Source organism: Terrapene carolina, unplaced genomic scaffold (assembly GCF_002925995.2).
Source record: "Terrapene carolina triunguis isolate 2854851 unplaced genomic scaffold, T_m_triunguis-2.0 Scaffold69, whole genome shotgun sequence".
Lineage (NCBI taxonomy): Eukaryota > Metazoa > Chordata > Testudines > Emydidae > Terrapene > Terrapene triunguis.
In genome coordinates, this window is record NW_020664420.1 from 49260654 (window position 1) to 49273917 (window position 13264).

General features: G+C 40.0%; 1 protein-coding gene across 1 annotated transcript in view; it reads left to right on the plus strand.

Annotated features, from left to right (window-relative positions):
* The window catches only part of ADGRV1 (adhesion G protein-coupled receptor V1), a 416737-nt gene that overhangs the window by 31082 nt on the left and 372391 nt on the right, over positions 1-13264 (plus strand). The window contains exons 14-17 of the mRNA XM_026649237.2: positions 6412-6444; positions 8688-8814; positions 8898-9083; positions 12571-12751. Of these exons, the coding sequence (XP_026505022.1) occupies positions 6412-6444; positions 8688-8814; positions 8898-9083; positions 12571-12751 (527 nt within the window). The remainder of the gene's footprint in view (positions 1-6411; positions 6445-8687; positions 8815-8897; positions 9084-12570; positions 12752-13264) is intronic.

Consider the following 13264-nt stretch of genomic DNA (forward strand, 5'->3'; position numbering starts at 1 on the left):
TGATAGTTCTCATTCTTGGGTATTTGACTAACTCCATCACAGCTCATGGATTCTCAGGTGACAGCAGTGGCCTGGAGTCCCTTTTTTCACAATCATCTGGTTTGGAGCTTGTAATGCATCTTGCTGCCACATGCATGCATGCTTCAGTTAGTGGAGAATACACTAGACAGACTACAGGAGGAAGAGTATTGCTCTTCCTCCATTCCAGCTTTTAGCACCACCTCAGAACATGGTTTACACCCCCTTCCCTGCTCCCAAACAGCCTAATAAGAGCCCCTAAACATATATATATATATAAAATGCCTCCCATTTGCTACTCTACCTCCCAGTACTCTGGGGCAGAACTTTCCAGCTGTGCTCCTCCTTCCAGCACAACAGATGAGCATACTTGCTGTACGTTGGGCATCTGGTGCACCCCCTCTCCCGAGATCTTCATCAAGGACAGCCGCAGCTAGCACCCAACATTTGCCCTCCCCAATCGGCAGGGAGTTCTGATGTGGACAGTGATGGGGTAAAGTGTATGCCAACAGTAAGCAGATTTCCCAAGCTGCTGTTGGCAAGGTCAGAGGTGAAGAAGCAGAGGAAACCAAGCAGGAGACAAAATCCAAATTTTTCTGTGGACCTATACAGTCTCTGTCTAGCAGCGAATTAATCTCCCCCAGGCCTATGGCTGAAATTTGGCAGTTCTGGTGCTAGCCGAAGCCAAGAATGGAATGAACATGGAGACCACCTCTCTCTGTTAGAAATGGCTCTTCCAAATCACGGGCAAAGGATAATGGCAGGGTGATGTGTGAAAGCTTGCACTGCTGCTGTCTGCATGGTTTCTGTTTTGTGGGGAACAGAAGACTTCAGTTTCCAGGGCTGGCAACCCAGCACCTCTCAGCAGTAATGAATTAGAATCAACACAAAGAGACTGCATGCTGGATAAGTGTTTGTGCTGTACTATATACTGCAGCATCAATCAAGGTGAAAATCAAATGTGTGTGCTATGGTAGCGTTAGTAAATCTATATATCTATACCCACACACACATACATGCATTTAGTAACACCATAGATAAAATATGCTGTTATAATATGAGCTCTAATGAAGATTGTATGTTACTTATTGAAATTTAGTTAATGTGCCGAACTCTATTTAGGTTACATTTTTACAAGACATTAAAGATTTAACTACATCCATATTTACAAAGAAACTCTCAGGCCATCACAAATACATTTTCCCTCTCCTTGCTCTCCTGTTCTCTGTTAAAAACCACCACCCTTCAGGAGAAGCCTCAGTTAATAGGTAGGCCTGACTATATTCCCTGAGTTAAACAAATCTGGGCTCTGTGAAATCAAGTGGGGCAGAATTCAGCTTCAGTGTTGGGGATCCTTCTCTGTGAGAACCTTTCCTCCAGGCCTTTCCTGTTTAAATTGTGGCGCTGCTAGTTTACGCATTTCAGCTGATTGTAACTACCACAGTTTGGAAGAGACAATATTGGGACAATATTGTAGGAAGCCATGTATAAAGCATGAAGCAATCACTTCATAGGAAAAAAATAACACCCCAAATTTCATCCAGAAACAAATTGGAGACCAATACAAATTATGAAGGACTCTTATATTGTGCACCGTAAGAGAAGAACTGATTGATGAGGAGGCAACCATATACTGCGCCTGGTGAAGATTCTGAGTGGGTTATTTTGGGTGTAGCCTCATGTTGAGTGCCAGGCAGTAATTCAGCCGGAATCCAGACCAAAACATAAATAACACCAGATCACTGTGGTGAGAGCTACATGAGGAAGAAAAGACCCTTGTCTTCTTGCCAACTACAGATGGAAAATAGAAGTCCTAGAGTGCTTAGAGTATTTGTTCACACATTTTTTTGAAATCATATCTGATGTAATTTGGGAAACTAGAACAAGGTTGTGGATGTACAATGGCCCAGTTCTTCAGCTGGTGTAAATCTCCATAGTTCCATTGACTTCGGTGGAGCTATCTCAATTTACATCTGCTACGAATCTGGCTGTAAGTATATTCAGAAAATGTTTACATTTTGAGTTATAAGGAAGAGGTTTAAACATTGCAGTTACAGAATGTAAGTTTGTGACCTTTCAGTGTGAAGTGTCTGATAGTTTTCAGTGCAGTAGAAATTAGTCAATGGTGGAAATTCAGCTAATTGCACAGAGCCCATTGAAGGCCTCTCAGGCTGATTAAGTTCCGTAATTGCAGTGCTCAGTTGTGGCTTATATGTTGTGAGATGCCCTCTGCACTGAGGTTCAAAGAAACACCAGCACAAACTATAATATAATATATTATAATATATTACTCAATGTTTTGGCTTTACTATGCTTTCAACTTCTCTTCCAAGAGAGCTGGTGTTCTAATACAGGGATGTGTATTGTTCAAAAGCTTTTCATGTTAAACTCACCCAACTTTCACTGTAAAAATTTATCTGGTCTTGTCTTCAGAGATTTATCAGACTTCTTGAAAATAAGGAATAGAATATTGGAGTGAGTGCTAATTCCGACTGCTACTGCTAATTTTGATTACCATTCAAGAAAACACTGAATTTCATCTGTCATTAATAGAAAAATAAGTGAAAACTAAAATAATCTCCAGAGAATCAAATATATTTTTGGATTAAACCCTAGGCAGAGGTATCCCCTCTGATGAGAAACTCTGTGGAATTTGTACTGTGGCAAATCCTCCTTTAATACTTTTCTTTAAAACTAGGTCTTGGCACTAATTAAATCAGTGGATAATCCCCCCAAAATTAAAGAGGGATGAGCATTGAATACAAACCTAGGAAGCAGAGTGATCAAACAACATTCCATAGCAATTTGAAGTTTACCTTGCCTGAATCCCTTGCTCTCAACTAAATGTGTTTAATGAAGCATGCTTTTAATGAAAAATTAAACAAATTCACTGACAGTTCTGTTTTCCAGGCAAATTTCAAAGCATTGAACTCCTGTTTTTGCTGAAAGTCTTATTTGCTATTCAAAATCTTTGAACCTCAACTATGTTAAGTTTCTCCATTAGTTTTTTTTTTAAAAATGGAAATAGTTTATAAATACATAGAAATTGCCATATTGGATCAAATCCAAGGTCCATTTAGTCCAGCATCCTTTCTGACCATGTTCAATACCAGCTAATTGAAAAAGATGTGCAAGAAACCTTGTGAATCTGGTGTAAACTGTAAGAGGCATTTAGGGGACAATATTTTTTAAGTCTGTTTGTTACAAAAGTATCAGAGATTGCATATTTGGTTTTCAAGAAGGAAGCATTTTATACTTTTTCTCATAGACTTATAGATATTTAGGTGAGAAGGCACCATCATAGTTGTCTAGTCTGATGTCCTGCACATTGCAAGCACAGACCCTCGCCCATCCACTACTGTAATAGACCCATAACCTCTGGCTGAATTACTGAAGCCCTCAAATCGTGATTTAAAGACTTAAAGTTACAGAGAATCCACCATTTTATGCTAGTTTAAACCTGCAAGTGACCCAGGCCCCATGCTGCAGAGGAAGGCAAAATCCCCCCAGGGTCTCTGCCGATATGACCTGGGGAAAATTTCTTCCTGACCCCAAATATGGTGGTCAGTTGGACCCTGAGCATTTCAGCTAGACCCAACAGACAGACACCAGGAAAGAATTCTCTGCAGTTACTCAGAGCCCTCCCCATCCAGTGTTCCATCACCGGCCATTGGAGATATTTGCTACTAGCAGTCGCAGATGGCTACATGCCGTTGTAGGCAGTCTCATCATACCATCCACTCCATAAATTTATCAAGCTCAGTCTTGAAGCGAGTTAGGATTTTTGCCCTCACTGCTCCCCTTGGGAGGCTGTTCCAGAACTTCACTCCTTTGATGGTTTCTGTTAAAAAACTTAATTGAGATCAGATCAGATGTGATCTTCCTAATAATCACGCATTTTATAGTGAAATTTTAAGTTTGACAGCTTTTTCCCCATAACTTTTACTTGGAGAAAACAAAACTAAAATCTTTGACATAGGCATCAATACGTTCTGACATAGGCATCATTACAGTGCTGCCAGTGTATGCCTTTAGCTGTGGGTACAGTAGCGGAAGTGTAAAATGAATCTGCTCACCAGGGGATAAATCAGTGTTTGTCACCATGATCAGATAATAAAAAGCAACCTTTGTTCCACCCCCAGGTTTCCTGAGAACTGCTCAAGTGCAGTTGAGGATTCAGCCCAATATGCATAGGGAATGGGGAAGGACTAAGGTCATGTGCAACTCACTGCAGCAGTTGGAATATCTGCTTCCATAATGCAAATCCTCAATGTGCACCAGAGAGAGCACAGAAACAGGCAGTTACAGGCATATGCCTGGGCATAGGCATGGTATTTGCTGTTCTGGATTAGGTCCCTAGTTCACTGCTACAAGTGAACAGTCCCATTGAATCAAAAGAACTACTTTTGTGATTAAAGTTAAGCACACACACACAAGTTTGCAGAATTGGGGCCTAAATCAGTAAAGTATATTCATTAATATGCAGTACTAGAAAATGAAAATTAGCAGGATCTGGCTCATTTTCCCAAGAAAATATAGCATAAAAGTAAAGCCACATGAGTTCTCTAATGTGAATGTTTGGATCTAAATTTCAAATTCACAACACTGATTTCTTTTTTTTTAGTCTCTTAGTGACTAATGTATTTGATAATTCTTTTAATATCAGCATAACACAGGTTGTAAATATTCAGGACCAGCATACTTACTCTGTGAGTGATCCCATTTACTTCAGTGCTCTGTGTGAGCAGAAGTTATGAAATCTAATCCTCATTGTTTCTATTTAATATTTTATTTTTTTCATAGGTGTTTATTTTTTCAGAAAGAATATACAAATAAATCTAGGAAAATACATCATGTCAAAGCAGCTATTTTATCCTCATTAGCCTGGATACAGTACATATATTTTTTAAAAGGACCCAATCTTGCTTTGATTGAAGTCGATGCCAAAACTCTCTTTGACTTCAATGGGACCAGAAGCAACCTCTCTGATATTAATTTGTAAAAACACTCAGTTTTTTATTTCAGGTTGTAAGCCTCATGGTATTCTTTGCCTCTTTCATTGTAGTCGCCCTCTTCACATTTTATGCTGTTAGCCATATAGTTCATTACAACTTGCTACTAGATGCTGACAAGCTTCCTTAGTCCATCTTCTTAACAGAGATTTTTGTCTCAGTTATATGTGGATTCATTCAATGTAACTCCATGCAGCTGAAAGGGATATTGTGTCTGGCTTGACCATTCACTCATTAAGAAATTATTATAATTTAAATCCTAACAAAAGCTTGAACATACATATTAAAAACCCACCTGGTAGTCAGGATGTCTCCTTTGTGTCCTGTGTTTATATACTACCAACAGCTTGGCTATTGATGTTACAGTGCCATTTCTAAGTATGTGGGTTATATTTGTTCAGATTAAAAGTTAATTAACTTTTTTGGTTTAGCAAACTTGGAATATTTTTCCTAGTATTTTCATTATATTAATACTTGGCTCTGGAACACTTTTGCAGTATATTTTGTGAAGGAAGGAGCAAATCCTGACCTCACTGAAGTCAATAACAAAACTCCCCATTGACTTCAGTAGAATTTCTCCCCCTAAGCCTAACTGTCGCCTGTTTGTACCGTTGTGATGCATGATGATATATAAAAAGATGGGGCCATTAACACATAGTAAAAATATGGTGTTAAAAATTGCCAAGCAGAGACATACTCAGCCTCATTTCCACTCTGTTCTTGGCTAATCATTATAATTTGGTTACAAATGTGTGACTAAAATTGAGGGAATTAAGAGAGTAGAAAAATACTTTTCTTTTATATATTGTACTTTTGTACTTTGATTAATCAAAAAATTGTCATAAATGAGACTTCATGTAACTTCCTGTTGAGCAGGGGTTTTTATGTGTTCTCATTCAAACTCTCCCTACGTTTATCTGCCAATATACTCATTTTGGCAGATTGATGAAAAAACAGATCCTAGAGGCATGTAGACCTGAGAATAAAGTTTTTTTTTGTCTAATTAAAGGCACAAAGTAATTACAAACAGAGCTGAATAAAATTTACTCAGCTGCTGCGGTTTGTGAGCATGTACAGTGCTTGGCAGCCATCGAGCTCTTAGGGGAGGGCTTGGTAAGGAATGTCTTGAATGGGTCTTGACATGCTGATTGGTCATGGGGTCATCTCTCCTAAGTGGAAACTGCTGAACCTCTTGCTGGCATTTGTAAACAGGGAAGTGCCAAGCAAGTAGTGTTCCCATAAAATGGACATTATTAGCTATTGGAAAAGAAAAAAAAAAGCTTTAGTTTTTTTATCCTTCTCTTCTAAGATTGGTATTATTGAAATTCTGGCAAATGGCACTTTTATCCCTCTCCCCCTTTCTTTCTCTCTGTATTGACAGGGTAGAGACAGAAAGGTTTGTCGTGTACTTTGGGTAAGTGCAGCGAGCTGTGTCTTTGTCTTCAGTGAATCAACACTTTGTTTTGAAAGCAGTTGGGTTGGACAAGACTCTGTCCTCTTTATCATTTCTTTCTCTCCGAAGAAGTGTACCTTCTGCATCTCCTCAGGCAATGCATGTTTCCTTTGCAGTTTCGTTTGGTGACATGGGGTGCCAGCTTGAAAATGCTTCTTTATTTAGGGTCTGTGAATGATAGATGTTATGAATGCATGGCTCAGCGTTTGATGTTTCAGCATTTGATGAAACAGTGGATTAGTTGTTTAAAATCACCACAAGTACAACTTGCCTCAGTTAAATCACTGAACTGAGTACAATTGACCAAAACAAGTGTTCTATAAATATCCTAAAACAACTTATGAGCAGAGTTATTTTCTTCTTTAAATAACCTGCATATTTTTGTAGTACAACTTCTTCCACTAACACATCAATAATTTTCATAGTTAACCAACACAAACAAGTGACACCTATTGAATAATAAAGGACTCATTGTCCTGTGTCTTTTGTTTAGAATGGGCTGTGATAGGTAATAATCAGGAACCGGGAGCATTATTCTTTAGTGATTTCCAGAATTGTCTTTGGGAATTTGTGATTCAGTAAATTCCAAACATTTGATAAATTTTGGTCCCAAGTGAAGGTTTATTTTCTTATTTTAATGTGAAATACAGATCAAGGGTGGGTAAGAGGTAGAACAAATGCAGACAATCATGTGCTGTACATAGATCCTAATTTTCATTGGAAACAAATAATCTGAAAGGATCCAATTATATGAAAGTATATGGACCTATATATTATCCAAATTCAAAAGGGCTTTTCAGTGCATCCTTCAATGCTAGCTTCTCTGGTGTCTTTTATGCCATCAAGCTTAAAGTGTCACCAGTAAAGAGTCTGATGTGAGGGGGAAAAAGTACAAGAAAGCTCAGTGGAGACAGGATGATTGATTTATTAGAGGACAGGCAATGTTTGTAACAGAAGAGGTCAGAATCACATGTGGAAGCATAATTCTTCCTTCGGTTTCTTTGTACTTCATGGACCAACTTTTCCATTAGCTCTTATTAAAATATATATATAAACACGAACTCCTCTGTTTTTACTTAAATATGTAGGACTGGATTCTGTAATCAGATCTGGCCAGTTTGTGCCACTAATAAAGTGCAAAGAGGCCAGTAACCGGTCACAAATTGCCAGCAGTGAAATCTCCCATCACAGGGAACACTCTGCTGGCACAAGCGTGCCAGTTCCCATCATGCATCAGTCACCACCTGTCTTGGAATAGGAGGTATGTCAGAAGTGGGCATGGCAGAGCAATGCTACCCTATGCCTGTGCTGCACTGGCGTAGGGGCCATAAAGGATCTTTCACCCATGACAAAAGTTATAGCTGCTAGGAAGAAGCACAAACTCCTACTGGGTCCAGGGCTATCTCTAAGGTGACCAGACAGCAAATGTGAAAAATCGGGACGGGGTGCGGGTTAATAGGAGCCTATATAAGAAAAAGACCCAAAAATCGGGACTGTCCCTCTAAAATCGGGACATCTGGTTACCCTAGCTATCTCCCTGATACCACCCCACACATCCTGCACCAACCAATGGTAAGCCATAGGGGAACATCAGGTTCATAATATCAAGAGTCCAGTCCTGCTCCCATTGAAGTCAATGGCAAAACTTGTATTAACATTAATGAGAGCAGGGTAGGGTCCCAAATGTGTGACTACTAAATTAAGTATGGCTATCTTGGTGATGTGGGGATATTTATTACACATGGAATAAAGTACAACATAGCACTAAATCTGATCTTTAAGTATTTATCTGTACAAATGTATTTTCATTTCTTTCTCTGAGTGTTCTGGGCACATGTGACCTTGTTAAATTCAGACCAACCAGCCACAATACACTCAACAAAAAGTGAAGATATTTTAGAAGCAAAAAAACCCAAAACAAACAAACAAAAAAACCCAAATATAAAAACCAAACCAAAACCAAACCAAAACCCAAAACCAAATACATGAAAACATTCTCATATAATTATTGTGACTTCTTTGTTTAATCAGTGTCACCATTGCAGTTAATTATTGATACTCTTTCATGGTTGGGACATGCAAAACAAACCCATCAGAGTTTACCATGGCTCTGATACGTTTATATACTTTGCATATATTTGTACTGTATTTGTTTTCCAAACAATACTGCCACTTCAAAATAGCTCTTTATCTTCCTTTCTCAGGGTCAGTGTGGAAAATGAGATCCTTAAATCTGGGTTTACGAGTTGTGAACTGATCATTATGGAAAATGATGATCCTGGGGGAGTATTTGAATTTTCTTCGTCTTCCAGAGGACCCTACACTATAAAAGTAAGTTTTCATGGTAGACACCTGACCTTAAGAGTATATTTGAGTACTGGGAAACTGCTTGATCTTCCATTCTCTTTTTAAAGGAAGGGGAGTCTGTTGAACTACAAATTGTCCGCTCCAAGGGGACACTTATCAAACAGTTTCTGCGCTACTCTGTAGAGCCTAGAGACAGCAATGAGTTCTATGGAAACACAGGAATTCTGGAATTTAAGCCTGGTGAAAGGGAGATTGTAATTACCCTGCTAACAAGGATGGATGGGGTTCCAGAGGTAAAAGTATTTTTGTACACTTAAATTGTGTTCACAAATTCTGTGGTTTTAACAATTTTTTATGACACAGATGCTTTCGCTTGTAGATTTTAGTGACATTTTCGATGGGTTTCTGTTGGTTCTTTTCAGTCTTTCTTTTCCTTATCAAGGGACACAGAAATAGAGAGAGACTGACTGAGCTATAAAACTATCACATATCGTGATACATAAAGGGAGGAAGGAGTGGCTCCCTTTGATGGACACCCAGCCAGCCAGTTAGCTGTAAAATCCCTCTTGGTCTGTTCTCTGCTTGCTTTACCAACTGTAATGGCCACTTAACTTCGTGGCCAAAAACAAGTTCAAAAGGTGAAAATCCCAAACGGGGATGCGGTACAGCTCTTAGGCAAAGAGCAACTGCTGCAACACTAGGTCCCAATCATTGGAGTGCTCATTCACAAATTTACGTATCATGGCCCCCAAAGTCCCATTAAACTCTTCCACTTGGCCATTTGTTTGATGGCGGTAAGGGGTGGCAACCAAGCGGTTTACCCTATGAGCTTCCCAAAGATGTTTCATGGGCCCTGCCAGGAAGTTAGTTCCCGAATCTGTAAGGATATCGGAGGGCCAACCTACCCTGGCAAAAATGTCTGCCAATGCTTTGCTCACGCTTTTAGCCCTGGTGTTGCTTAGAGCTACTACTTCTGGCCATTGGGTGGCAAAATCCATGAAAGTCAGTATGTACAGCTTTCCTCTGGGTATCTTCTTAGGGAAAGGACCCAAAATATCCACAGCTACATGCTGAAATGGAACCTCAATGATGGGGAGTGGCTGGAGAGGGGCCTTGACCTGGTCTTGGGGCTTTCCCACCCTCTGGCACACCTCACAAGACCGGACATAGGTTGAAATGTCCTTGCCCATTCCCTCCCAGTGGAATTACTTCCCCAAATGGTCCTTGGTCCTGTTCACTCCAGCATGGCCACTAGGGTGATCATGGGCTAAACTCAAGTGCTTTTCCCTATACTTAGTTGGAACTACCAACTGTCTCTGAGGATGCCAGTCCTTCTTGTGCCTACCAGAAAGGGTCTCCTTGTATAAGAGTCCTCCTTCTATAACAAACCTGGACCTATTAGAAGAGCTGAGCGGTGGTGGGTCACTCCGTGCCACCGTCCAAGCTCCCTTGAGTCTCTCATTCGCTTCCTGCAAGCAGAGAACAGACAAAGAGGGATTTTACAGCTAACTGGCTGTCTGGGTATCCATCAAAGGGAACTACTCCTCCCACCTTCATGTTACACACATATACCTGAATTTGTTTTGCATGAGATTGTACTAATTGGGGTCCTGTGCACTGTGCATGGGTATTAAAGTTTCTGTGACACTGGTTGAAAGGGTAGGGTTTGTCCTGATGTCTTTGATCAAAGTTTCCTCTTCCTCCATTATTATACAGCATGCTGAAGTTCTGTTGTCCACCTGACTACGCCTTTCACACCAGAAGTAGCTGCATCTCAGTGATGCTGAGCATATAGTATTTGTAGAGCTTTGGATAAAAGGTGCCATGTACATGTTACATGATGGTGATGATGATTTGAAATGTTACCCTTATGCTTTCCTCTTTCTCCCCGGCCCATTTGAAAGAAGAGCAACTTTTTTTTTCTAACCTAAAGTGCTGAGTAGGGAATTGGCAAATTAGGCTGATATTTGGGTTTGAATGATGATCAGGTTTTGGTCCTAATATTGAACATAAGAACGGCCATACTGGGTGAGACCAAAGGTTCATCTAGCCCAGTATCTTGTCTTCCGACAGTGGCCAATGGCAGGTGCCCCAGAGGGAATGAAAAGAACAGGTAATCATCAAGTGATCCATTCCCTGTCACCCATTCCCAGCTTCTGGCAAACAGAGGCTAGGGACTCATCCCTGCCCATTCTGGCTAATAGCCATTGATGGACCTATCCTCCATGAATTTATCTAGTTCTTTTTTGAACCCTGTTATAGTCTTGGCCTTCACAACATCTTCTGGCAAAGAATTCCACAGGTTGACTGTGCGTTGTGTGAAGAAATACTTCTTTTGTTTGTTTTAAACCTACTGCCTATTAATTTCATTTGGTGACCTCTAGTTCTTGTGTTATGAGGAGGAGTAAATAACACTTCCTTATTTACTTTCTCCACACCAGTCATGATTTTATAGACCTCAATCATATCCCCCCTTAGTCATCTCTTTTCCAATTTGAAAAGTCCCAGTCTTATTAATCTCTCCTCATACGGCAGCCGTTCCGAACCCCTAATAATTTTTGTTGCCCTTTTCTGAACCTTTTCCAATTCCAATCAATTTTTTTGAGATAGGGTGACCGCATCTGCACACAGTATTCAAGATGTGGGCATACCATGGATTTATATAGAGGCAGTATTATATTTTCTGTTTTATTATCTATCCCTTTCTTAATGTTTCCCAACATTCTGTTCTCTTTTTTGACTGCCACGCACATTGAATGGATGTTTTCGGAGAATTATCCAGAATGACTCCAAGATCTCTTTCTTGAGTGGTAACAGCCAATTTAGACCCCAGTCACCTAGTTTTGAGAGATCCTTTTGTAGTTCTTCGCAGTCTGCCTGGGACTTAACTATCCTGAGTAGTTTTGTATCATCTGCAAATTTTGCCACCTCATTGTTTACCCCTTTTTCCAGATGATTTATTGAGATGACATCTGGGTCCCTGAATCCAAATATCACCTCCTCCCCACAGAAACTGGGTTTACAGTGGCAACTCCCTTTCTCCAAAAGACTATAGGACTTTCTTTACCTAAAATGTCACCTGGGGAGGTATCCAGATGGCCTGCAACACCTCATTCTCCAGTGCATTGGGTCAGGAGCAGGTGGCTTTCCCCTCTTTCTGGGATCATCAAAGATTGTTGGGCAACTGCTTCCCCTCATTTTCAACTCTCCTGTTGTTAGCTTGCTGGGGGATAAAATTGAAACCAGCTGCCTTGCTAACTAGTTTGGTGGCAACAAGGCAAATATTTGTCAGGTGATTAGTACCTGGATGATCCTTGAGTACAATTCTGTGGACACAAATGCATGAATGTTTGATCATTTTTACAAATGTGGTATTTTGTTCTTTTATGCCTAGTAATAAATGCAGATCTTAATTATGTACTTGCCCTAGAAGTAGGTTCTTTAGATCCATGCTATTTACTCATATTTCCATAAATGAATAGCTGATGGAATATTGCCACATATCATTTCATACCTTTGACCACTGTGATGTAGTACGTGTGATGTGCTAAGTGACCTTATTACATCATATAAGCTGATGACATTCCCTACTTTCAGGGATGGAAATGGGGTGCTGCTCATTATGCAGAAGTTAGCACAGGAAACACATGCTCATTGATTTGCTTTTTAAAGCTGTAACTTTTCTTGCCAGGTTGGTAATGGTGGACTGTGGTCCATTCTTTTCATGCTGTGAATGTTATGAGTCTATATGATTTTTTTGACTTAGTTTTCCTATTCTAGCTGGATGAATTCTATTCTGTGGTACTCAGTAGCCACAGTGAACTGCCAAGCAAGTTGGGAATTGCCACAAGGGTCAGTATAACCATTCTGAAGAATGATGATCCACATGGAGTAATTCAGTTCCTCCCTGATGAACTAGCTGTAACAATAAATGAAAGTAAAGGAGAAGCAGTCTATGCTGGTAATTCCTGTTTTGTTCAAGCTATTATAGTTTAACTCATACTAACACCCTTAAAACCATGAGGTTATAGGAACAGCGGTTGCTTTCCCAGTCAAAGAGATCACTTATTGGTGTGCTGAAGGAGGCTTCTGTTACATCTATCTGCCTATACTAAACATGGAATTTTTTTTGCTTTCTTTTGATCTTTTCACTGTGAGACTTGTGATCTTGATCTTTTATTCTTTTGTTTTCTGCATCTGCTTAAAGTGCGGAGGTCTAGCTGTGCAGATCCTGGAAACAGGTTGAGAAGATTTATATCTCTCTGTTTAGGGCTCAGTTCTGCAAGTTTCTAAGAAGTACTTCCTGCAAGGGTCTGATTGGCATCAAGTTCCAATGATGTCACAAGAATTGAGGGTGCTCAGCATTTTGCAGAATATGGCCAGTATTTTGCAGATAAGGTTTTATTTCACCAGGAGTGGCATATCATTTGGCTGCCTGGCTCTTCAGCAGTTTCCAATTATACCCAAATTGGAA